At 35.3% G+C, this 26723-nt stretch overlaps 1 protein-coding gene across 1 annotated transcript in view; it reads right to left on the bottom strand.

The window, feature by feature from the left end:
• Nucleotides 1-7987: 7987 nt before the first annotated feature.
• LOC116506227 (splicing regulatory glutamine/lysine-rich protein 1-like) overlaps nucleotides 7988-26723 on the bottom strand; it is a 29590-nt gene continuing 10854 nt past the window's right edge. The window contains 22 exon segments of the mRNA XM_032213876.1: nucleotides 7988-8336; nucleotides 10551-10643; nucleotides 10645-10696; nucleotides 11733-11809; nucleotides 11811-11829; nucleotides 12549-12605; nucleotides 12607-12968; nucleotides 12971-13106; nucleotides 13473-13560; nucleotides 13563-13591; nucleotides 15989-16097; nucleotides 17716-17742; nucleotides 17745-17844; nucleotides 18011-18089; nucleotides 19949-19995; nucleotides 19997-20128; nucleotides 20977-21059; nucleotides 21062-21124; nucleotides 21127-21139; nucleotides 22176-22228; nucleotides 22231-22254; nucleotides 22257-22281. Coding sequence (XP_032069767.1) covers nucleotides 8184-8336; nucleotides 10551-10643; nucleotides 10645-10696; nucleotides 11733-11809; nucleotides 11811-11829; nucleotides 12549-12605; nucleotides 12607-12968; nucleotides 12971-13106; nucleotides 13473-13560; nucleotides 13563-13591; nucleotides 15989-16097; nucleotides 17716-17742; nucleotides 17745-17844; nucleotides 18011-18089; nucleotides 19949-19995; nucleotides 19997-20128; nucleotides 20977-21059; nucleotides 21062-21124; nucleotides 21127-21139; nucleotides 22176-22228; nucleotides 22231-22254; nucleotides 22257-22281 — 1821 coding nt within the window. The 3' untranslated portion in view covers nucleotides 7988-8183.

The raw sequence follows: 26723 nt of genomic DNA on the forward strand, positions 1-26723 counted from the left end.
CAGGTTGTATTCCACATTGACCCAGCATTGATGGCCAACTTTTTCAGTGCCAACAATGGGCACAACTCTCCGTCCTAACCAGCTACTGGGCCATAAATAACTGCATATGTTAGATCCTTGATAGAGAAAACAGTTGTCTTACTTACCAGTGGAACATATATTTTTTTTAACAAAAAGGCTAATTCCCTAGAGCAGTGTTTGTTTCTCAATTTTTCTGTTGCTTATTTCTTCTTAGATCAAGGAGAATTTGGAGGAATGGTTGTTGGCCTCTGTCTTGGCCTCATAATAATTCCAGCTATTGCTATCACAATTTGTTCCTCAGTACTGAAACGGTAATTATATTTTCATGATATAGAAATACTTTAATTGCTTTGTGTGTTTTTATTCTAATTGTGGTAACAAGCAAATGGAATTCAAAAGTGGTGCAAAACTTTTAAAACCATGAACAGAACAAAAATAGGGTTCTGCTCACTTCCTCTACGGACTCACCATTACCTTGTTGTCTAGCTCTACAAAAGTTAAGAATTAAAGTAACATTATTAACAGAATTACGGACTTGGAAGAGAACTTGGAGGTCTTCTAGCTCAGGGGACTCCAACCTTGGCACCTTTAAGACTTGTAGATTTCAACTCCCAGGAATTCTGGGAATTGAAGTCCACAGGTCTTAAAGTTGCCAAGGTTGGAGACCCCTGTTCTATCCCAATCCCAATCCCCAAGCAGGAGACCCTATATCATTTTCAACAAATGGTTGTCCAATCTCTTCTTTAAAATCTCTAATGTTGGAGCACCCACAAGTTCTGAAGGCAAGCAGTTCCACTGGTTGATTTTTCTTACTGTCAGGAAGTTTCTCCTTGGTTATAGGTTGTTTCTCTCTTTGTTCAGTTTCAGGTTGTTCATTGCTTCTTGTTTGGCCTTCTGTTGCTTGGAAAATAGGTTGACTCCCTCTTCTTTGTGACAGCCCCTCAAATATTGGAACACTGCTATCATGTTACCCCTAGTTCTTCTTTTCACTAGATTAGACATACCCAATTCCTGGAAACATTTAGCTTTCAGCTCCCTCCACCCAATCATCTTTGTTGCTCTTTTCTGCACTCTTTCCAGAGTCTTAACCTTTTTTTAATATTGTGGTGACCAAAATTGGATGCAGTATTTCAAGTGTGGTCTTACCAAGGCATTATAAATCGGTAAGATCACTTCTCGTGAGCTTGATTCTATCCCTTGGTTAATCCTTATCTGGGAATAAGCACTAAGATGGGTGTTAGGAGGCATATACAGAAGCAAGTGCAATACAATAGGCAGGGTAGAAAGAAACCATTGCAAATGAATTAGTTCTAAAATCATGTGAAATCATTTTTTCTCCTTTTCTTCTTCCCCTTCTGCATTTGCTTAGCAATTTCCCATTCAGAATGATGAGAAAAGCAGTAAGGATAACAGCAAGCATATTTTTCCTTATTGAGGCCCTGCTAGGACAAGGGCATGGGTTTTTGATCCAGTATTTAAAGCTTCTGCCACCTCAATACATTTTGGGAGTTCTTCTCTTTGCACCCAGCGCGCCAGCAAAAATAAGGGCAAAGGCATTGATTGTGTTCCAAGAAAGCTTGCAAAGCTACATCAAGTTCTTTACTGGCAGATTTCAATCTTGTTTCTCAGAAACCATGGAATGCAGAATTTCTATAACCAGAAACGATAGTTTGTTGAGTACTTGCAGTTTGAAAGAGAATATAGACCAATAAAATGTAACACTATTTTAACCCCTTGAATTATAAGGTTTTAATAAACAGAAAATCGTTGTCAAGGGTTTGATGATCAGGACACATTGATTAGCACAGGCAAATAGGAAAAGCATTATGAGTAGGATGGCATTTGCTGGTAAGAAAATGCTGTGCAAAAAGAATCAAACAATAATTTTAAAAATAAATGTTTGGTAATAAATACACTAATACATAACTCTCACAATCCTGATGATTATTAGCTCCCATACTTTTGCTATGAGTGTGTGATGGATTATGCAAGAAAAAAACCCGCATTTGCTTAGTGTATTTCATGCAATTTTAGCTAGGAGTTACTTTTACATACTGCACCAAATTGCACACATTGATATTTACAGCATGTAAATTGCACCTACTAGTTGGTTTTTCTCAGATAAGCCCATTCCAAATGCTTGGCCAAAAGGTCATTTCTGCCAGGTGCTCAGCTATATCTCCTGTTAACACTGAATTCATTATGAAACTTGCAGGATTAGGTTTTCAAGAACTAAACATAATTTTCATGTTTTCAACAAAATTTGGACTTTCAGATCAAGAAAATCATGCTGGCCACCTGTCCCAAATCCAAGAGATAGCAGTGCTATGCAAGTTGCAGAAAGAACCTTTCCAGTGGTATGATTCTTTTAAGCATTTTTGCACCATTTAATACTGTGGACTTATCTCCATTATTAAATAGTATAGCATAATTGCTTATGTATAGAATGCCTTTCCACTGTTATATTTAAATCAATATACTGTTGGGTTTTTGCTGTCCGCACTGTCATCTTTTATGAGTCTAGAACTGGTGTGTCAAACTCAAGGCCCGGGGCCTGGATCTAGTCTGCGGGATGCTTAGATCTTGCCTGTGGGGCGGTCCTGGAAACAGCAAAGGACAGGCCCGTGGTGCCTCTGCTAGTGAAAACGAGCTTGGGAGCTCCATTTTTGCTGGCAGAAGGTTGTAGGAAGTCATTGCAGCTGAAAATGGAGCTCGGAAATCCATTTTCGCTGGTAGAGCTCTTAGGCCACCACAAGTGCTCCTGACACAAATGACGTCAAGTTGGCCACACCCAGCCTGGCCACACCCACCCCGGTCCCCTGAGGTCAAACACAACCCTGATGTGGCCCTCAATGAATTTGAGTTTGACATCCCTGATCTAGAATAGCCCTGAGCAGATCAATGAGGATAATTGTTTTGTTATTTTTAAGAAAGCTGTTGAGTTTCATTGATAGATAATCTCATTTTCAAATCTGTATGTGTAAAGTTAGATGAAATAATCAAGGTTTAACGAAGTTAATTCTCTGTCTGAACAGAATACCATACTATTTTAAACTCGACTTCCATTTCTTAATTCTGTGTACTATCTTCTATATACATTTCCAAATAAACTAGGAAATGGCTGGAAATTAAGGAAAGAAAAAGAAAGAAAATGCTACTGAAACTTCGAGAGATACGATAGCAATAGCACTTAGATTTATCTACCACTTCACAGTGCTTTACAGCATTCTCTAAGCGGTTTACAGCCTATTGCCCCAACAATCTGGGCCTTCATTTTACCAACTTCAGAAGGATAAAAGGTTGAGTCAACCTTGAGCTGGTGAGGATCGAACCCCTGGCAGTCAGCAGAATTAGCCTGCAATACTGCACTCTAATCACTGCGCCACCACAACTCTTGTAATAACAGATAATAGGGCAATACAGAAAGTTCTTCATCAGTATTACTGTACTATAATTTGTACAAAAATATCCCTGTGTAGAAAATAGATGAATATTTTTAAAATATTAGAGAAACAGATTGTGATTAGTACTATAACAGTGAAAGAGATTTCCTATTTAAAAAAAGATTAAACTGGAGAAATAGTTGTCAATTCCTAAGGTCAACCATATGAATCTACCACTTTTGAGTAAATTGATCTCTACTCTCTAATTGCCATCCAACATAGCTAATGGGTATGTTGGCTAGGAATGTGTTGCCCTGCAGTCCAGCACAACTGGAGGTTATTAGGTCCAACACCTTGCAGTGTCATACCATGATTAATTAATCATACTAAAAAAATTTTCAATTTGTTTCTTATTAATTTTGCTTTAGGAATTAACTTTGATATTGCCATAAGAAATTAAAGCTGTGTTTGCACAATATTTACCCGTGGTTAATTTAACTCTTATGCTCAATTAGCCCAATGTTCGGGCCCTGCAGAGGATAGAATTACCCATAAGGACAGCTAAGGTTGTCTGGTTTGTGGCTTAAGGTTTGAATACAGTGACAACTTATTTTTCCCCCCACTTCATTGAATATACAGGCTCTCCTGAGACCCAGCTTCCAACCATTGCTTCCTTCAGCACCAGTGAACGAAGCCGATAAGCTTTATGTGATAAAGAATGATTTGGAGGTATTTCCTCCAACAAGTCCAGCAACCGGGAGAGTTTCCACAGAGTATTCTGAAGCAGTGGCAAGGGGAAAGGAAGAGACACTTCCCAAGCCTCATAACAGAGTAAATGCCAGTGAGAAGGTGAAGGCAGGCCTTCACCTTGATTATGTTGGTATGGAATTCAGTCACAAAGCCATGCAGCAGCTTTCAGAGAATCTGCCTACGAAAACGGTCCATCTCTAACAGTTGTCCAAAAACTCAGGAAGTAAAGAAGAATCACCAGTATGTTGCTGTTCTTGAGATCCTATGAGGTAAAGCCGATGACGCTTCAGATAGTAAACCGATCAAAAGCATTTACCACTAGATGAAGGATATGTAATTAGAATTCATATTGGCATAAGTTGGAATTGTTTGATATATTCTAATCAATCTTATTGAAATTATTTCATTATATTTCATATATCATTTGGATATATGGTCTAATTATAAATACAAATTATAAGCTCCGCCATACAATTATATTAATTTTTACCATGGGAATTTAATTATTTTTAAGCCTAATGATTTTTACTTGAAGCAATTCAGCACTCTATTTTTAGAGGTATGTTGTGAGCTATTGAAGCCCCCCTACCTTTAAATGCCTTTAAATAGTCTAAAGGCATTGGCACCATCTTGGTCCATTCTTTGCATACTTTTTTCTAATGTACATAATGCCCAATGTTTTTCACAATTCATTTCTATTTGTAGCAATGTAGCCAAATACATATTTTCAGATTGTGCTATTCAAGTTGTCAAAACTTGAACAATTTCTTCAATTAACATAACAGTAGCCTGAAATAAAGGTTACATTGCTTTTGATCCCTATATTATCTTATATGAAGGTAAACAAATGCTAACAGAAATTATTATATCAAATCTCTATATTAATATTTTTGCAATGAACCAAACTCTTTTTAGCTAAACTTACCAATTGATTGTTCCTGAAGCTCTCTGGATATGAATAGAGTCACTTAGAAGTTAATATTTACCAATCAAAGAATTCATACTATTTGGAAGTGGCTCAATAGCAGAATGTGTGGTAAGGCAGTGGCAATTAAAACAAGCACAGTATCTTTCATGCTTTCCAGTTTAACTCCCCTTCCCCTCCATTGTGTTATGACTTTATCTTTGATGGCAGGTAGTTTTCTTCTAAATTATTTACATTGCTAGAACTCTTGGAAGTGCAAGGTAAACCCCCAGCTTAATTGTTCTAACATGTTTCAAAGTCCTGTAAAGATCTAAAACTACCTTCTATTCCAGTGCCTTGTCAGCAATATTTAGCAAAGTTAGCTTCTTTGGCACCTGTGCAGATAGCAGCTCTTTCCACATTTACGGAAAATGCTATGGCAGACAACAGGGTCATCATACTCACCCATTGTACAATCCTGCTATCTCCAAATCTGTCATTTCTGTATCTGACATTAAAGACAGATTATTCTACAACCTCGATCTACACATTGTGGTTATAATGCACGAGGCAGATAGATAGGCTGTGTCCTTGCTAACAATTTTGTGGAAATTTTAACAAAATAAATTCAACTTGAAAATTTGTTTTAAACTGACAGCATTATACTGTATTATACAAGACTTTTTTGTCATATTGAAATAAATTTGTATGCTTTGGGGTTTAACAATTGTTCCCAGAGCTCTGTAAGGCAGTCTATGCAGTCTTCCTCTTCCTACATCTTCCTGTATCCACCCACCTCACCTTCCACAATTGCAATTTTAGTGTTCAAACTCTACATATTTTGCATAAGGAAATGTTTATGTATTCCTGTGGAACTACACAGAAACAAAACAAAAAAGCGTCTCAATGATCGATGCAATTTTAACAGGGATTTTATTGTACTCAAACGACCTTAACCTATTCAGCTACTACATTAACTAGTCTTAAAATTGATCCTAATCAAACACTCACTAGGCCCATTGTAACCATCTCAGCCTCTGCTTGTAAATTAAAGTGATACCACATTTGGCAATATATGAAAAAAACTTGGAACATTACTTTATACTGAAAAGTTATAAACTTTTAATACATATCTCTTCTGGGCTCCATCTTTTTTACTTTCCTATATATACCAACACAAACCAAAGTATCCATATAACAAAATGCAGCTATTGTAGTAAATGATAATAAACTTTCAGGCATTATTTTAAAAAGCAAATCAAACTACTTCTCTCTAAAATACTAAAATTTATTAGTGATGGTACCAAAGATAGCAGGTATACAATCTTTGCTCTATGCTACTTACAAATCATAATATGACAGCTGCGTTGCAAGACACAATCTTTCACAGTCCTTCAAGAAGCATGAGGTTTGTCATTGCTTTATCAGAATAAGCTGTTGCAAGCCAACTTATGTGGCATAAACATCCACAAAATTACTGTCCATACTTAACATGGTAAAGCATTCACTAAAGGTTTTTGAAGAAAAAAAAAAACTTTAGACCTGTAACAAAAAAACAAACAAAAACACCTTACCCAACACTGAGCTACTAAGCAGTGTCACAATCTAAGAGCCCTCTTATCTTATAGCTTTCATTTTATCATACTCACCTATCTGTCCGTAAACAGAAATATTGAAAACACAACTGCAACGCTATATGACTATTTGGCTTTTCATACTTTTTTTCAGTGCTGTAAGGCCATATGATTGTATACATTATATTCAAATAGTTCTTGATTTTTACAGTATAACCCTTTGCTTTAAATTTTAAAAGGCCTGCAATGAGACTAGACTAGTTGCTTTTTTCTTTCAAAACTTTATCAAACAGAACAGAAATCTTAATTATTTCTTTACTTGTGATAGAAAGTTACTAGAATAACCTCTTACATTTAGCCCTTAAGATACGTGCTTTTAAAGGGAGCTTTCTAAGTTCCAGTCCTGATGAGAAGTAAATTACTTCTTTTAGCACTATTCAATTCCATGTTTCAGTATATGATCTGAAACATGTATGGATAATTGGATAAAATGCTCACTTTTTTATGGTCCCTAAACAGCAATTAATCCATATATTACCTAGGGTTGTTGGTTTTTTTACTTGAAATCAAGAGATCTTCAAATTATTTCAAATAACTAATGGTTGATATGACTGACATCTTCAAATGCTTGCCTACTGGTGTGATAATCATCAAAAGAGCAACTCAAACAGAGATTTTTTTAAAAAAAAACCTCTACATTACTAGAAATCACTATTCTGTGTCAAAGGCACTAAAGCATCAGCTTGTGCTCTACATCTCCACTAACAAGTAAAAATTCGTCTTTCTGTTCTGTTCAATTTGCAAGTGAGTAGGCACCCTGTAATACAACTCAAGACAAAGTCAGTTGTCTGGAATTACTACATAGATGCTTATAATTGGAAGAATGGAACTCTAGTATAAACATGTATCTTCTTTTTAGAATCAGAAATTAGCATGCATTGATCAACTACTAATTAAGAGAAGAATTGTAGACTTACGTTGTGAAATATGTTTTTAAAAATATAAAAAGAAAGTCACAAACAACGAGGAAGAATCTTCACTTACCTTTGTGGGCATAAACAAATGTAAAACTGTTAAGTTAAAACTTTTCATCACTTGTAATTTACAACATCAAGGGAAATATGTTTATTTCTGCACCATTTTCAAGCACATCATCAAACATATCACATGGAGTTTAGTTTTAAAACCATAAGAAAAAACAATTTTATCAATCTACAAATATTTTAACAACTTCCAAATGCATCCCTCTGGTAGCTTTTCAGGATAGTATAGATTGCAACCACCTAGTATTTTATGATCGATGAAATACATTTATTTTGGAAGATATGACCATTGCTGCTTGCTTTTGTAACAGCATATCCTATTGGTCAGAGTCCTGCTTCTTGTCAGTCCTCAAGCTGACCAAACCACCAAGACTGGAGTAGCTGCTAGCAGAATTTGGTATGGTCAGTTGATTGCTTAATTTTTTTATCCTCTTTTGATGTATTTTGGAGATCAAACAAAAGGTTTTGTATTTCTTTTGCAAAATGGGTCAAAGGTCCATTCAATATTCTACACATCTTCAGTTTTAACTGAGATCGTGTCTTCATTTGGTTGGCAGTTCCCATTCTGTTGTTGTTCAATTTCTGCTGCAATTGTTGTGTCTTCTTCCTCTGCTGCTTTACTGATGTCAGAATTTTGATTCTCTTTACTGAGATCTTTATCCTTTGTAAATAAAAAAAATATTTAAAAGGCAATAAATAAATAATACACAACAAATTTATCTAATTGAATTTTGAGGGCCCGCATGGTCCTTCTCATGCACTCCAAAATTTGAATTTTAAAAGGTATAAAAATGGGGGAACTAATAATAATCTCCACATGTAAACCCATATGGCGCACATGAGGACAGGCTATTAAACCTTAAAATATAAATACATCTGATAAAATTTGAAACATCGGAATCATTACTTATTGTTAAATTGGCAACTTTTAAATGAAATTCATAATGCAGTCTATCCTTCTGTGCATATTAGTACTGCAACAATTAGTTTCTCTATGCCCTAATTAATCATTAAGCCAGCACCAATTAACTATCTAAACCTGCTGCACAGAATGTGAAATTATCTTCCACCAAATGAAAGAGTCATATCCTAGGATTCAGGAATCTTTTAAAAGCAACAATTTTTAAAATATACATTTAGGGACTAAGGCAAGACATACAATAACCTGTCTTAAACTTAAGTTGTTATATTGTGTTTTTGTTGAGTTTATATTGATAACATTTGTTTTGCAATTTAGTTACTATATTAATTGGAGAACTGAAGAACTGAGCTAGAACTGAAGAAGCTTCTTGATGAGAAACACAAACATTTGGGGAAAGCATCTTTGGGATAAAAAGAATAATCAATCTAAATGGAAAGGAAGGAACCCAAATGCACACACTTCATGATTACAAGGACCTGAACAAAGTAATAATTAGACACTATTATCCACTCCCACTGATCTACTAGATCAGTTACTAAAACATGTTTTTTTACAAAAACTAGACTTGAGAAGTGCTTACAACTTCATTAGAATCAAAGAAGGGCATGAATATTTATCAAGCTTGGATACACGGTATGGAAGATTTGAATACATAGTAATGTCTTTCAGCCTGGTTTCAAGTCTTATCTGAAGTTTTTTCTATAGCTTCATGAACATTTCTGCAGATATTATTGTCTACTGGATGACCTCTTGGTTATTCTGAAGATTCCTGCTTTCATGGAACTCATTTCAGAAATATATTACAAAAATTGTGACACAGTAAGTTCTTTGCTAAATTAGAAAAAATGCACATTCAATCTGACTTGGGTTATAGAATATCCAGAAATGATTCAAATGGATCCAGCAAGCATGCAGTCTATTGTTATATGGTATCTCTACTTCCCATTCCCTAGTAATGGAAAAGATTGCAATACTCTCTAGGCCAGTGATGGCTAACCTTTTCCAGACCAAGTGCCCAAAGCGTATGCCAAATGCACACATGCCCGAACCGGGGGAATGTACTTCCATGCTCATTTGGCTCCAGAGCATTATGCCCAGCAAAGAGAAATTATGACATTTTCAATAGAGTAGTTTGCAGTAAAAAAAAAACGCCTTTCAACAATAGGGGAGGACAGGAAAATAGGTGGGCACAATCTTCTTCCACGAACTATTACATGACAACAATCAGTAGGATACGGAGGAATACTTAAAATTCAATACAGGCTTCTAAGAGAATTTTGGTGACTGAAAACCCTCACTGAAATAAAGATTATGTCTCCTCTTTCCAACTACCAATTTTCTATTCAGGTTTGACAAAATCTTTCCATTTTGGGAAAGGGGTGCAGCTTTCGCTGCTAGAAAGGGGTGCAGCTTTTGCTGCTAGAAGTGCAGTTAACTGAATCCTATCTGGTTGATTGCTGCCACTAAAAGGGATTGGGAACTTGCCTATTATCTATTCATTACAATAGATAATTGCTATTTAATGTAAGTCCTTCTTGTAGAAATACTACTTAAGATAGTTTATAACATACATATATTATTTAGTTTATTATTAACCTCAGAAAAATATAAGAAATATGCAAAACTGATTAACTTCACCTTCTGCAATTAAGAATGGTCGCCTTTCCTTTCTATTGGAAACAATATTCTACCATGCAAAATCCTCCTGAAAAGGCCTCAAAGGAATAAAATTCAACACTGCAAATTTTGTCCCTTCACCGTTAAACTATGTGTCTTTTTAAATTTGGTGTTTATGACTTGTTCTTGTCTGAAATTACTGAGTATTTTGAAGATAATTTTCATATATAAATTAAAATTTAGGAGGTATCCAAAGAACCCACAAAAGACAGCAGGCAATGAAGTCTTCCTAAAATATTCTACAATGATTGAATTGGCTTGATCAAAATAAGCTACCTTCACAATTGCGGTTTTATATCTGATTTCTTCTTTGACCTCTTTGTCTTTACTACTCTTTTGCTTTGAGGTAGATCTCTCCCTCTCTCTTTCTTCGATCATTACTTACATCTTTCTCCTTCTCTGTTTTTCTGTCTTTCTTGCTTCTGTTTTGGAAAAAATATTATACACACTGATGTAATTAGGATGGTTCATTTCATGCTTACAGAATTCATTAAAGAACGATTAGCAAAGTCACAACATCCTCAAACATACTGAATTCATGACAAGTAAACATTGGAAACATTTAATGACAGGAAACATAAAATTTATTTTAGCAGTTTCTTCTACTTACTAGTAAAACATGGACAAGCTAATTTAGATTTTATTCAAGATACCTGGATAAAAATAATCTCAAAATTGGCACATAAAGAACTTCCTAGTTAAGACTAAATAAATATATTGTATTAAATATTTATGTTGCTCAACAACAAAGAATATCTAGCAATAGAAAAATATTTAACACATCAAATTTGCATTTTTTTTAAAAAAATGTACCACAATTCTTTCCCAAATGAAATTATTCAAATTATCTTAAAGTTTATTTATTTATCTGGAAGATTTTTATAGCTGGCCAGCTTAAACATCTATGGGCAGCTTACAACAGCAGTAAAAAACAGTATCTATGAAGTGTATCCATCAACAACTAAAAATCCTGCACCTTAATATCTTTTTAGATGCATTGCAGCAATCTCTGATAGCGACAATTAGGCTAAAGACTACCTCAAGTCAAGTTCAAATATGTTTCCTCTGCAGGTCTTTAAAGAACTGGTTTATCACTGCCTTTTTACTAAGGTGTTTTTTCAACTTCTAGTCAGACAACTGCTAGTAAAATGAAATTTTACATTTCAAAGGAACATAATGGTTTGAGATTTATATATAATAAACTGTCAAAGTTTGGAGACTACCACCACACACACACACACACACACACACACAAAGGTAAAATGTTTAGAATGTCCTAAAAATAAAAAAAAACGTGAAGATACTTATTAATCAAAAGAAAAAAAAACAGACACATGTGTTCTGTTTCTTTCGTGTTCTGTGTTTCTTTGCATTAATCTACTTGCTGTTAATGAGAGGCACGTACTTCAGAATAATTTGAACAATACAAAACTCTGTGTGATAAATCTATGTACCTACCTCCTTGGAGATGGAGTCCGAGATGATTTCCTTTTTGTGATTTTGGATGATCTGGGAGACTTTGAAGGACTTCGGCTCATTCCTCTTCCTTCGATCTCTGTAGATCCATTAATCAAAAATTGGAAGTCCCACTGGGTATTACTAATTTAATTAAGCTGAATTGCAGTGCAACAGTGTAGATCCTAAATTGCAGTCACCTCAACTATAAAGTTATCTCAGTGCACATTTTGATTGAAAAGCAACAACTGCAGTTTTATCCGTACCAGAGAAAAAGAGAGACCCTTCTATAAGCTGCGGTGGGTCAGTCACACCTTGCTAAACCATAATTTGGCATAATAGCTCTGTAAATACAATTCATACAAAATGCATTAAACCTAAACATAAGGCCAGTTGATTTAAAAGAAACCTGATCTGGTATGCTTTGAAGAACAAAACACTTGCAGTGCAACAGAGTTTATTAGTTTTACTCATTTGATGAGTAACCAAATATATATAAGGCTATGTGTAGAAGGTTTATTGCATGATACATGAACCTTCATGTAAATATCAAGACAAGGCAAGATATTTGCACAAGAAAAGTCTTGTCTAGAAGCACCAAAGGTTTCTCTCTGGAATCCTTCATTATTTACCCAGATAAAAGTCTATGGTAATCGATTCATAATGTGGTCCTAATTTAATCCCTTCAGAAATATGCACAGGTATCAAATAAGCCTCATCATTGTTTTAGTATGTACTACTGGACACTAAATGTACTAGTTATTTACTACAATTTCAATTTTTTAAAAATGAATCGAGGAACTTTGAAAAAAATCAAACCTGCTAGAACTACGTGATCTTCTTGAAGAACTATAACTTCTAGGGGGTGTTTCGATCTCTCTCCTTTTTCTTTTTTTCATCTCTTTCTCTGTCTCTGTCTCGATCTCTTTCTTTGTCTTTTGATTTTGCTTTCTCCCCTTCTTTATCTCTTTCATGGTCCTTTTCTCCTTCCTTTCCTTTCTCTTCCTCCTTTTCTCTGATATGTTCTTTGTCATCCTTCTCTTTGTGTCCTTCTATCTCTCTCTCCTTTTCCTTTTCTTTGTCCAAATCTTCCCTTTTGGTCTTTTTCCATATCTGATGCTTTCTCCTTCTCTTTTCTTTCTCCTTGTCCTTGTCTTTTTCTCGCTCCTTATCCCTATCTTTCATTCGGTCCTTCTCTCTATCCTTGGTCTTCTCCTTCTCCCTCTCTCTCTCCCTCTCTCCTTTTCTCTGCCTCTATCTTTTTCCCTGCCGCTATCCTTTTCTCGAACTCTATCCTTCTCTTTTTCTTTATCTCTGTCTCTCTCTCTAATCTTTTCCTTTTCTCTAATCCTCTCTTTGCTTTCTTTCCTCTTCTCCCTGAGAAAAGAAAATATTTATTAATTCAGCTTACCTAACATTCAATGTAAGAGAGCACAAGTCAAGTAAAGTCAATTCCCAAAACTGTCCTTTAACAGGATGCACCGATTACTGATGGCAGAAAAAATTACAAAATAGCATCTAGCAGAGAGATAGAAAAATCAGTAAACGAAAATGATATTATGCTAACTGCTCTAACCCTCATGCCATTTGTGGTAACAGTTAAATATACAATTGGATAACATGCAATTATAATTCTATAGAAAGACATACTATTAAATTTAACTTTTATGATTACTCCTAAGCCTCTTAGTGTTTGGTGATAATATCAAAAATATGTAATAGCATTAATTATAAGAATCTCACCGAGAAGGAGAGCTGCTTCTTGATCTTCGGCGTTCTTTAGACTTTGAACGCTTTTTGAGTGGACTTTTGGATCTGCGTCTGTCCTTTGACTAGAGAGTGATCTACCACGGGATCTACTCCTGTAGCAGTAATTGTAAAGGCTAAATACTATAAATTATACTGGTTCTCTTCCTATGTTGCCTGCATTATTGTGCTTTTTAAAAAAAAAATTAGAACATTCACAAATTACTAAACAACATGAAAAGCCAAACAATATATTCCAAAGCTAACTTCAAAGCAAAAGGCAAGTGAAATGTAGTTATTTTATGAATAATGATGACAAATTATGATAATCTTAGAATTTATCAATTTACAAAAAGGGCTATAAAATTTTTCCAAAAATACAACATTCACAGCCAGTTCAAAGCATTTGAATTTAGCATTAATTATACATTGTAACACCCCTATGTTTCCCATTTTGGGAAGGGGGAGCAAGGGAACAGAAATTGACCTGCGAAGCTTATTTGTATGCAATAAAATTATGCCAATTTTAGCAATAATCTTTACAGGTAGGATTGGGGAGAACCTAGGCTGCCTATTCCATCATAGGAGAAAGTTCAATCATAAGAGCAAGAATGTGGATTCACAGATAAGGAACGACTTTAAGAAATACATTTACTCATTAATACTTTATGTTTTTAGTAAGGTCTTAAAATTTCTGTATATATTATTGGGTGTAGAAAAATGGCTGAAGATAAATATGAATATTAAATATGTGACACTTTCTTGGGATGAATGCTAGGGATCAAGACAGATATTTTTCATAACAATATTTCTAACAATAGTATAATGGAAGCATTTTGGTATACTCATACACAACTTCCTCATAATGTATCATTATGTTTGTGAAGTCTACGTCTAAAGAATTATTGGATTTAAAAAAGCATTATATTTTATTATTATTTCACAGGTTTTTTACAGCCATTTTACTGTATATACTCGAGTATAAGCCTAGTTTTTCAGCCCACTTTTTGGGCTGAAAAAAGCCGCCTCGGCTTATACTCGAGTCAGTGAAAAATTTGCCCGAAATGGAGGAGAAAAAGGGGGCGGGGCCATGCCGCTGGGTGACACTCGTGAATGGCCCAGTGCCCCTGTGAGTTTCCCCTCCCTCTGTGTCAGTTTGCCGCGCAGCGCGCACCGCACCATCCCCCCTCCTCACGTTCTAATGTAATGCAGGGCTGTCTTACGATTCCCCTTCCTCCCCCTCCTGCCGCTCTGCAACGATGTCCCACCTCCTCCTTGTTATGGCAAGCAGCCACATAGCGATGTCCCACCTCCTCTGGTACAGTGATCCAATGATAGGAATCACTGTGCCGTGTGTCATAGGAGGCGGGACATCGCTCCCGCGGCTGCACGGGACATCATCATCACAGCGGGACATCAGCATCATGAGGTGAGTGAAGTATTTCATTGAATACACCGCTAGTTTACTGTTTTTCTTTGAAATAAATATTCAAAAACATTATTGGTATCTATTTTTATTTTTGAAATTTACCGGTAGCTGCTGCATTTCCCACCCTAGGCTTATACTCGAGTCAATAACTTTTCCAGTTTTTTGTGGTAAAATTAGGTGCCTCGGCTTATATTCGGGTCGGCCTATACTCGAGTATATACGGTACTTTTTAATCTTGAGACACTTTTTATTTTTTACTGTTTTTATTTTCTGTAACATCGTTTTTTCTATTATACTATACAAAGCACTACAATAAAATATTGATGCCACAAAGAAGGCTCAATCTCATCTTGATCCTCCTTGGTAGAATCTCCCTCCTAACTTAATCAAAAACTGAAAGTCCCATTTGTCATCTAAATCAGTGCATTTTGATTTGACTTTTAAACCTGACTGAGTTTGTAGAAATGTGTGTGTGTGCATGCGCGCGCGCAGTCTTAGCACATTGGCAAGCAACAAGCAAGGAATTCTAATCTGAATAAGAGCAAAGTTCCCAGTTCAGAATACTATAATGATGTCTAAGAAGAACTGCAAGCTTATCACCCATTGTGATAAGCCAAGATTCTTTGAAATTTTATTCTTGGCCACCATTAAACTTAATTTAGCCACAAATTAAGAGAAAGTTAATATATTTGCCTTGCATGTGAAAAATATTAAATTTCACATGCAAATATAATTTAGGTACCACCTCAGGGCAACATGAAAATCTGAAAATTCATGCCATAATTTAATAGTTTCTTAACTGAACAAAATGATGTCAAAACACAGGTTCAGCTATAACACAGCAATTCCTGTAACCCTTGCTGACTAAATCTTTGGTTTATTGGACCAGCAACAGAAGTGGCAGCAGCTGAGGATGTTTTCATGTGTGCAACCCAATCCCACACATGCGCAAATAAAGCTTTGTGCGCTCGCCTACCATTTGTGCGGCCCAGTTCCCATCGAGCCACAGCTGGGTATTGGAGACACCTGCCTTAGCTGACATGGGGGAAATTCACTATAGATCTCAGAGAAGTAGAAGACTTACCTGAGTTTTGAGTGTGATCTTTTCCTTCGAGATTTTGAACTAGATCTGGATTCTGAACGTGAATGGGAACGCGATCGACCATCTTTTCTTTCACTGCTCTTTCCAGACTCTGAGAGAACAAACGACTTTGCAGTGTAAGCTCAGAATATTTAAAGATCCCAGCTAACAATCTGGCACAAGTGGAATGTACCACATATATTGCAAGGGGCCTACTCTCTGCACATCTTCCTTCTTTGTAAAAAATCCTTCAGAAACATCCAAGAAAGTCATTGCATATATTCGTTGAGTGCAGCCATCCTGCAGCAGTACACATAAACCAGATAATTATAAACAGCTAGCTAATAAGGAATGGGATTTGTTGCTGCCACAATGCACAAGATTAAAACATCTTTGGTAAAATTGATTTCAGACAGAAAACATACAAAATCTGATAGAATTTTGAAAAGATATGCAGAAATGCACATGAATAGCACTGGAATTTTATTGTCAAAGCATTGCTATAATTAAGTAGTTAATCCTCAAATCTTTAGAACATAATGGACTCATCCTGTAAGAAAGGCAATAATTCTAGAACCAGTCAAGAAAATAAAATTTTGTTCATTCCGTTTTTATAATAAAATGAAATGATAGACTGATTCATAATACATGTCCTTTAATATTCTACAAACTTAGTTAAATGGGTATGGTGCTTAAGGTCATATTTTTTTTACATTATTTGTTGAAAATGGACTGACTAGATGTTAGCAACATCAAGAAAAACTACCAAAATAATCTGTATTATGTTTTCTGTCATTTTTAAAGGTAATCACATTTCATTCAAGTAAGGAAAACAAGAATGCTAATGTTCAGAATTTCTTTTTCTTTGTAAGGTACTTAAGAAAAATTTATGGTCTGATATTTGTTTCTTACATAATCTACCAACTAATTCAGTAACTTTCATTATAAAATCAAGTTATCTCTAGATTTTGCCTGTCAGTTGTTTTCTGATGTTGTGGTAAATAACTAATTTTAACTGCATGGATTATCTTAGCAGTTTTTTATAAAGGTGAATGCTGAACAGTTTAGCTCAGGTGCAGTTTTCCCAGTCCAATAATGCTAGTTTTGACCTTTTTTCCTAATTATCATAATTTTCTGATGATTCTGGGTATTATAACTACTTCAATAAATTTAGATGTGTCCTCTAAACCCAATACCTAAAAGTAAAAAAGCAGAGCAACTTAGCACCTTACTCATCTGCACTCAAACAAAACACTGATGCTCCCAAGAAAAGTTATACTTCAATCGAAAATAATGAAGCTGCAAATGATAATGAAAAAGAAAGGGGAAAGAATAGTAATGGGTCAGGCAGTAAGAAGAATGAAATAGTATAGTATAGTCTTTATTGTCATTGTACAAAATAAACACAAAGAAATTGGTTGTAAAAACCTGAAAGAAGAATTAAGGAGACCATGGAATGAAGATAGTTGGAAAGCTGTGAGGAGTTGGGCCAACAAAATAGTACTTTAAAAAAAAAACTATTAGAAATTATCCAATAGTTTGACATAGAAAAACCATGCTATCAGGTACCTTAGCTGCACATTCTTGACTATAAAGTACTAAACCACTCATCAAAATTACTGAGTCCACCAAAGAAATTCTGCCCAGGATAGCCTCTCCCTGTTTCCTAGAGGAAAAAAATGTTCCACCAAACATACATGCCAGGAGTTGCAGGGCAAGGAGAAGCCTACCTGGCTCAATAGCAGCGGATATAAAGACTGAGCTTCCCGTACTCTCTTCATCACTTCCTCCAACTCCTTTGCAGCAGCTTGTGGTGTCATTTCAGGTGGCTTCACTATTGCATTATTGGAGTGTTTATTCTAAATTAAACCACAGATTGTATTGAGTTATTTCACTGCATGTATGCATATGTTTCATTCTATCTTTTTTTTTGTGCCATTGAATAAAATGGACTCATGTTATTATTAGCTCACACGGATGGTTTGGATTAGACTTTAAAACAATGAATTTGACAGATAAAACTACTGATCTTTTTATCTTTTTATTCCCTGAGGAATAATCAGTCCTTTTCTTTGCATATTGTGATATGGAGGGGGAGTTAAATCTATCAGAGATACAGAGCCTATAAAGGTAAAGATTTTTCTGTCCTGTCATGTCCAACTCTAGGACACGATGCTCATCTTGGTTGCTTAGCCAAGGGAGCCAGCATTGTCCAAAGATCTTTTTTGTGGTCATGTGGCCAACATGGCTATATACAAAGTCATATCGAATACTGTTACCTTCCCACCAAAGTATACCTATTTATTTGCTCACATTTTGCATGCTTTCAAACTGCTTTGTGGGCAGGAACTGGTGTAGGAACAGGAGCTCATCCTGTTGCACAGCACTCAGGTCTCAAACCCAGGCTGCTGGATTCCAGCTGACAAGCTCAGCATCTTTAACTGCTGAGGCATTGCTCCCCTCTCCTGCCCTCATGAAAGCCTATTGCTTTTAGTAATTTTATCCTGCCTAGTTCCTCATCTCAGCTAATGAGACAGAAAACCTAATTTGCAAAACATTGTCCAAGAAAAACTTGAGACCTGCTAGTCCAGGGGTGTTAAACTCAATTTCATTGAGGACCACATCAGGGCTGACCTCGGGTGGTGGTGGTGGCCAACTAAGTGGTGTGGCCATCTTGACGCCCCTCCCCAAACTGCTGGCATGTTTTCTCTTCACACTGGTCTGAAGCCAAGCTGGTCTGATGGTTCATCTTCCATTGGGTAGACCAGGCCAAAGCAACACGGGCTGGCCCCTTACATTTTCCAGGACAGCCCTGTGAGCCATCAGTATTTGGCACATTGCAGGCCGAATCCAGCCCACGGGCCTTGTGTTTGATACCCCTGTGCTAGTAAAATACCCCCTTTGAACTCAGATGTTTTTCTTCTTCCCCTTTTTGTCAAATCATAGTCCATAACTCCTTAACTCCTTCCATCACTTTCTCACTTCTAATTCTTTTGTTGCCTATTGCTCCTAAGTCTCCTCTTCTCTCCATCTTCTTATTTTCCTAAGAATGCATCTGAAACCCAGAGGCATTTTGACTATCAAGATACAATTTAGCTTCAACTAACTGCTTCCTTTTGATGAAATCCAAACAAAATATTAGATCAGCATAGCATTTTAATTTTATTAGCTATTAAGAGACACTTCCTGAATGTAAAAAAAGAATGTGGGAATGATGTTTACGGTAAGTTGCTTACCCTTATACATATAAGATGAAACAAAAATAAAGCCTTAAGCTGCATCTTATCCGATTGTTTCAAAATATGCCTTCAACCTCTAAATTAAAATAAACTCTAAATTTTACAGCATTTAATATGGTGCTTTCCAGAGAGATTACAATTTCCAAGACTCTCAAATCACTACAGTGAATGTTTAAGGTCTCTAGCACAGGAACAGGAGCCTATCAATATAGTACAGAATTGTGTCTCAATTCCCCAGCTGCCTTTATGAAAATATAATATATACATAGTGGGAGTTCTCTCAGATTTTTTCATTAAAAGCATCTTTCCATTCATATTTTATGAAATATCTCTAGTTCTACATGACAAGAATGTACTGCAATTCCTACAGGCCAGCTCTGTGCGAAATCCCCAACTTATCATGGCTCTGTCCAAACGTTATTACCTAATTATAGTAAATGTATCACTTGTTTTATTTGGACTAAAATCAATGAGTAGTTACCAATAAAACATTTGCATTTTCCCATAGACCCACAGCAGATCTATTTGTTAAGTATGTGCAATATATTGCTTAAGGAAACCCAAATTTGTGAGAATGCATACAAATGTAGGAAGAATATGTAGGCATTATGCTAGAAATAGGCAAACTAATACTCTCCAGTTGTTTTGGACTACAACTCTTACAAACTCTTTCCATTCTGGCTAATGTTGATAAAAATTTATCATAAACGTGTGTTTTTCTTACTTCAATGGTCTGTCTCCAAACACAACTCCATTAAAGGCAAGAGCTCGTAGGTACAGAATTCTGGTCAGCAAATTCCACAAAGGCAAAGCGTGTTGGCTGGGTTTCGTCACCTGCCATCCGCACAAACTTCACTTCTCCAACTTGCTTGAAAAACTCAAGCAACTGATCAGCTGTTGTAGTCTGAAGGGGGGGGAAGCAACAAACTCAAATTAAAAATAACTTGCAAACTTATTTCTCATTCTGTTTATTTGGAATCACGCCAACTACAATGTTTATTTCTGTCACCAAAATGAAAACTATTCCTACATCTGAACACAAGTTTAATAGCAAGAAATATACTTTTATTTCCATGATTTTCTAAATAACACTCTTAAACATCCTGTTAAATTTATCTGATTTATAAGCATGAAATTTTCTGTTTGTTTTAGCCCAAAAGGAAATGACAACAATGATTATTGGATAATATCTCTTTTTAAAAATATAATCTACATATAATGCAAAGATTGCCCATGCCTTTGGATCATTATCTCAGAGATCAGATTGGGTCCCACTTTGTCAGCCTTCCTTAAAACTTGCTTGCCCTGGATTTAGGGGTGAGGACCATGGAGCTAAGGCCAGGCATTGGTTATGTTAATCTGCTCTCTTGTTTTACCCAGCTGTTGTTTTATATGTTCCATTTTTTGTTTTTTCTGGGTTTTTGTATTTTTTAATGCTCGCTAACCAATCATGAATTTGAGATGGGCAGCCATGTAAATTAAAATAATAGATACATGAAAGAGTATTATATTGGTGCTTATTAGAGCTGCTCCTTAGCAACAGCAGTTCTGGCAGCCATCAATAAACCATATGAATCATAATGCAAAGATCTCATCATCACGGTGACTTTGACATAACAGATTTCCCAGACTTTGCTTGTGTGAAAGATTAAGGTAATTGGATTCTCTGATGGAGAGAAGGAGAGACAACAGCAATTTATAATACGCAGCTACCCTTTTATTAATCTAATTCCTCTGCAAAGAAATGTTTACCTGGGAATTCAAGTTTCCCACATATACAGTCCTTCTAATTTCATCAATCTTGGAAGGATCCACATTGCCCATAATGGGTGGCTGGGTATGTCTCCAATGGCTGTAATGTTATGATCCAATGCTGTTGCTGGTATAGCTCCTAGGGACCAAGGGAAATTCCTATCTGTAAGTAGAGAATATAGAAACAAGCATGGGGTCTTTCTTCTGTTTTGAATAATAGAAAAATTTTATACTGATTAAAAATTATCTGAAAACACTATAAAAGTACTTTTCAGTTTTAAAACAGAATAATTCCTTGAAATTCCAGGCAATAAGGCAATATTCTTAGCAGAAAAGCATGTACAAAGATTCAATAATTGGAGTACTGCAAAGATGCCTCAAAAAAAGCGAAAGAATATTTTCTAGTAAGTTAGAATGGAGCGAGGTGGCGCAGTGATTAGGGTGCAGTACTGCAGGCACTTCAGCTGACTGTTATCTGCAGTTCAGCGGTTTCAAAATCTCACCGGCTCAAGGTTGACTCAGCCTTCCAACCTTCCGAGGTGGGTGAAATGAGGACCCAGACTGTGGGGGCAATTTGCTGGCTCAATTTGCTAAAAATCTGTAAACCGCTTAGAGAGGGCTGAAACTCTATGAAGCGGTATAGTCTAATTAATAATAATAATAAATAAAATAAAAAATTTGGACACGTGATGCGACACCCAGAAAAATACGGCATACTTCACTTAATCCTCCAGGGAGAGACTGAAGGCAACGAGGTCCAGACAGCGAAGAACATCATGGCTTCAAAATCTAAGGGACTGGTTTGGACAAAAACTCAACAGCACTTTTCATACGGCTGTTGACAAAAATAGGATTGCCAACCTGATCGCCAATGTCAGATGACGGATATGGCACAAGAAGAAAGATGCCTCAGTCCTTTTAAAACCAGAAACTCTTAACACCTTTCTATGCAAGACTCTACCAATCTTTAATGCTTTAACATTATTTTTCTTGCTATTTTTCTCTGGTCTTCTTTGCTAATATAGTTTTTGATAAAAGTCTAAATCTACTATGTTAAGAATTTTGGTTTAGCCTATAATTGCCCACTTACTTTGGATTTTAACTAATTAACATTAGATTTTGTCAAAGTCATCCCTCTCACAGGCCATTTACTAAAATGTAACTGAATCAGCTGCATTATTACATCCAGCATTACTTACTGAATTCACAGGAGGCGTTGGAATAGGAAGCAATCCTCCACCAGGAATCAGCTTGTCATTGTTGGAGCAGGAGCCAGAGAGAGAGGGCTTTGGCTTCATCTGGGATTTACCGAAGAGCAAAATGGTTGTTATCAAAAGTAAGGCCACCTTTCAAATTTTACTTTCTATTTACTATTTCCCTTCAACTTAAATATAGTAAAGAAAAAAAACTACAACAGCCTTTAAAAAAAAGCAAACAACACACGTCTTCCTTTCCCCTACTCCACTAGGAACAGTAAGTGAGCAAAACATAATCTCATTACCAGATTTTTACTTTAAAAACTGAACAATGAGTAGATAATTATTAACCTTTGAGCTATGGGTCACCTGTACTGGAAACTTAATGTTCATGAACCAAACGATATCAGCATGGACGCTTTCGCAGGACGTTGTTTCACGGTGATCGAAGGTGTGTTACACATGACAACCGTTCGTGTTGGCTGCATCACTAATAGCACACAGACATCAGATACAGAAAAGAGAACATTTTTTAAAGTTTAATCCCCAGAAATGGCAAATAACCAAATCAGTCAAAAAGAAAAAAAGGAAACAGGAGTGTGCTAAGCAAAAACTGGGCTTTTCTTCTGCTGAAAGTGGCTGTGAAAAATATTGCCAGTTGATCACCAGTTGTCAATTTGGTACAACAAATCAAGCAAGGCAAGGAATAACGATTCATAGTGTAAGTACTTTGACCTAACAAGGCTCACAGCTCTGTAGCGTTATGAGGGAGTGTAATCTAGTCTTTACAAAATATTTACTTGATCACTGGCATGTTTGTTACATCTGCATAATGTCATGCAACTGATCCACTGTTGTTTTTACAAGATGACAAGGATATTCTGTCTCTTGCTATTATATCAGGAACAAGGCTTACCTCCAGAAAATTGCTCAAGTTCTTAACTCAGAAATGTTTCATGTTAGGGATTGAAAATTAGGATAAATACTTAAATAATTAAATAAAATTACTTTACACTAACCCTGTTATCCATATTTGAATAATTTGATTGAATTGATCTTTACTAAATGTACTTTAAGGATAATCAATTTATACTATTCTTTAAGATGCTTTACAGCGGCTAACTACTAAATTTGTGGGTTATCCCAAACAGCCTAAATGTAAATATTTTAAACACAGGACTACTAAAAGGATTAGTTCCTAATCTATCCAGAATTAAGACTGCAGATGGCAAAGTACTCTGCCAAGAAGCCACCACTGTCTGAAGTAACTGTTACTTTAGCATGCACAAGAATTTAGTCAATCTGGCCTCATAAGCATCAATTATCTAGAATTATAATAGCATTTATAGTAAAAAAAACACAGAATTTTTTATTTTAAAATCCTCACCAACTAATCTACTAACACTATAATATTCCATTAAAAAAGCCACAGATATAATGTAGATAACACATATCTCATATTAAGCTCAAAAAAAGTTTTCCACTTCAAAAAGGGGAAGATGTTTCTGATGCTAAAAATTTACCTGAAGATCTATATTAACATCCTGACAATTTGAGTTTGGAAGGATATTTTAAAACTTTATATATATGTGTGAAACACTGCAAACTTTGACTGAAATATTAAACCAGCTACATAAAAACATATTATAGTTCCTTGGATTTAATGGATTAAAATAAGAGGATCTTGACTGAAATAGTAAGTGGACTGCATTTAATTAAAATATTTCAAACCCAATTTCCTATCATTCTATAGGCCCTAGAGTTCAAGTGCACATTCCAAAATAATGCTATAAACTGCAGTCCCTTCATGACCATATCTAATTGGATTTTTCCTACTGATGGAAGACATTTAATCCAATCGAGGCATCCAGTGACAAAAGGGAAGTAACTAATTTTCAATTATTTTCCTCTCCCCTGTAAATTTCCTCATTCCTGGAAGCAGCATGGGAAATCATACAGAGAAGTGAAAAGTCATAAAGTAACTTCCCTCACTTAATTGAGAAACTTTTGATCATGGGTGGCCACCATATATATAACATATAGCAATTTATAGTAAACACTGAACTTTCTAACCTATCATACCTACATCTAACTAATTTACAGAAAACAAGCTTCTTTTAAAAGCAACAAAATGAATATCTCTCTTCAAAACTAAGAAAATAAAATAATTTTGAAGATCTGCTAAACAGACTTACATCAAGAAAGGGCCCAACTGTACCTCACTGAACTTGTGCAAGAGCAAAGTTTTAATTCAGTAAATTATTCCAGACTAATATCACTGTACGTTTTCATAATCATAAAAAGGTAAGAATGAAAATTCATAAAATTCTTTTCAATAGTTATTTTTGCAAAAGACATCCCATGCATAGGATTCCTTAATTGCGTGACACAGCCTGGTGGGCTCAAATGACACTTAAAAAGCATGATGTAAAAGCATGGAATGCACAAATGGTTTTTACTCAGAACTAGACATGTCCTTTAAAACTGATTATAACTCTAACTACTACATCAATCTGTAATTTAATTATTTTTATTTTTAAATTTTGTTTGTACAAACATCACATCTTTGCAACACATTACATTTTTACATTATCTGTTGTGATTCTTTTATCAATACAAATAAATCTTTTATACTGTGCATTTACATTATTTCATACTTTTTTCATTCTATATATCTAATATTCTATATATCTATGCATACAGTTTTTACTACATTTAAGTCATTTTGTATATTTATTTGTTATAGTCTCTCATATTTCTATCTTTAATCATTTTCTGGTTTTGTAGTGGTCTATTGATTTGTTGATCTTTTTTTTTTTGCTTTCTGCTTCCCCCCCCCCCCGCCCCCTTCCTCTAGCCAATTATACAATAAATCCCATACGGAGTCATATTCAGATTCTTCTTCTTCTTTCTCTTTTCGTTCTTTCGTGAGCCTATCATCATCTCTGCACATTGCAATATTTTTTTTTCCATTATGTTTTCTTCTGTTGGTGTATAATTGTTTTTCCCAGTTTTGTGCAAATGTAATTCTCACTGCCGTAATTATGTGTAGAATGAAGTATCTAATATTTTTTTCATGATTTCCTTTTATAATTCCTAACAAAAATAATTCAGGTTTTAGTGCAATTTGGTGTGTAGTACTCTCCTAGCCAATCTTTTTTTCCCATACTTTTCACAAAGTGCATGTCCACCACATATGGTAGTATGTTCCATGTTGTTGGTTGCATTTCCAACAGATAGGTGAACACTCTGGGAACATTTTCACAATTCTTGCTGTGTGAGGTGCCATCTGTAGAACATCTTGTAAATGTTCTCTCTATATGCCGTTGCCATCGTTAATTTGTCATTTATTTCCCTTTTTTTCCCCATTCCAATTCTATATTATACCCAAAATTTATCGCCCATGTTATCGTTTCTTTCAGTTTCTTCTTCCATTTTAAATTTTAATAAAGTGATGTTTTTTAATTTAAAAAAAATTCCCTGTAGAATTTTATCCAGCTCTTGCGGCTCCTTATAAAATCCATCCCTTTCTCTGTGTTTTTAGAACTTGCCTGTATTTGTAAATAGGGCCACCAGCCTATATCTATTCCTCGTCTTTCAATTCTTGCCTTGTTTTAATCTTTCTTGGTTGTCTAATATGTCTTATATTTTATTATCTTGTTTATGTCCCATACATTCAGGTATATCAGAGCTTCCATGGTGGATAGCCAGGTTGGGATTTTTTGTAGCGTTTTTTGATTTTTAACCATATTTGTAGAGCTTTTCTAATTAAATTTTTGGAAATAGCTATAAATTTTGTCTTTCCCACCGCAGATAAAGGCATGCCAACCCAGTTCCAAATTATGACCTTCTATTGTTAGTAATCTTCTGTTTTTTAGACTGATCCAGTCCCTTATCCAGGTGAGAGCTGCTGCTTGATAATAAAGCTCCCAATCGGGAAGTCCAAATCCTCCTCTTTCTCTACTGTTCTGTAACAATTTTAATTTAATTCATGGTTTTTTTTCCCTGACCAAATAAATGTGTACTTTAATTCTATTAGTTTAAAGCTTCTGTCAAAAGTTTCAGCCCCTTACTTTATATTTCTAAATAATTTGTAGCTTTAGTATAGATCCTGCTGATTCATTAGATAAACCAAAATTTCCAGTAGGGTTTACTGCTAATTATGTAATTCCCTATTTACTTAAAATTATCAGAGCACAGTAAAATATTTTTATTAAAGAAAAAAGATATGCAAAACTATGATAAAATGCCAAAAATAATTGTGAACTCTCATCCCTGTTGCAAAAAAGGAGTAAAAGTTATTGTTCTTGAGAAGGTTCTGTAGAAAATATTCAAATTCTATTTGTCTGTTAATCCGAGACAGACTGTCATAATAGTGATGCTTGTCATCTTCTCACAGAATGCTACAGTGAAGAGAAGACAATATACAAAACAAACACTGGTCAGCAGAGTTATTTTGAATATTCCCTAATTTTTTTAGATTTTTTTAAAATTAGTATATTGAATATAAAATTAAATAAATAGAAAACCTATTAGCCTTGAAATAACATT

This window comes from Thamnophis elegans, chromosome 3, assembly GCF_009769535.1.
Source record: "Thamnophis elegans isolate rThaEle1 chromosome 3, rThaEle1.pri, whole genome shotgun sequence".
NCBI lineage: Eukaryota > Metazoa > Chordata > Lepidosauria > Squamata > Colubridae > Thamnophis > Thamnophis elegans.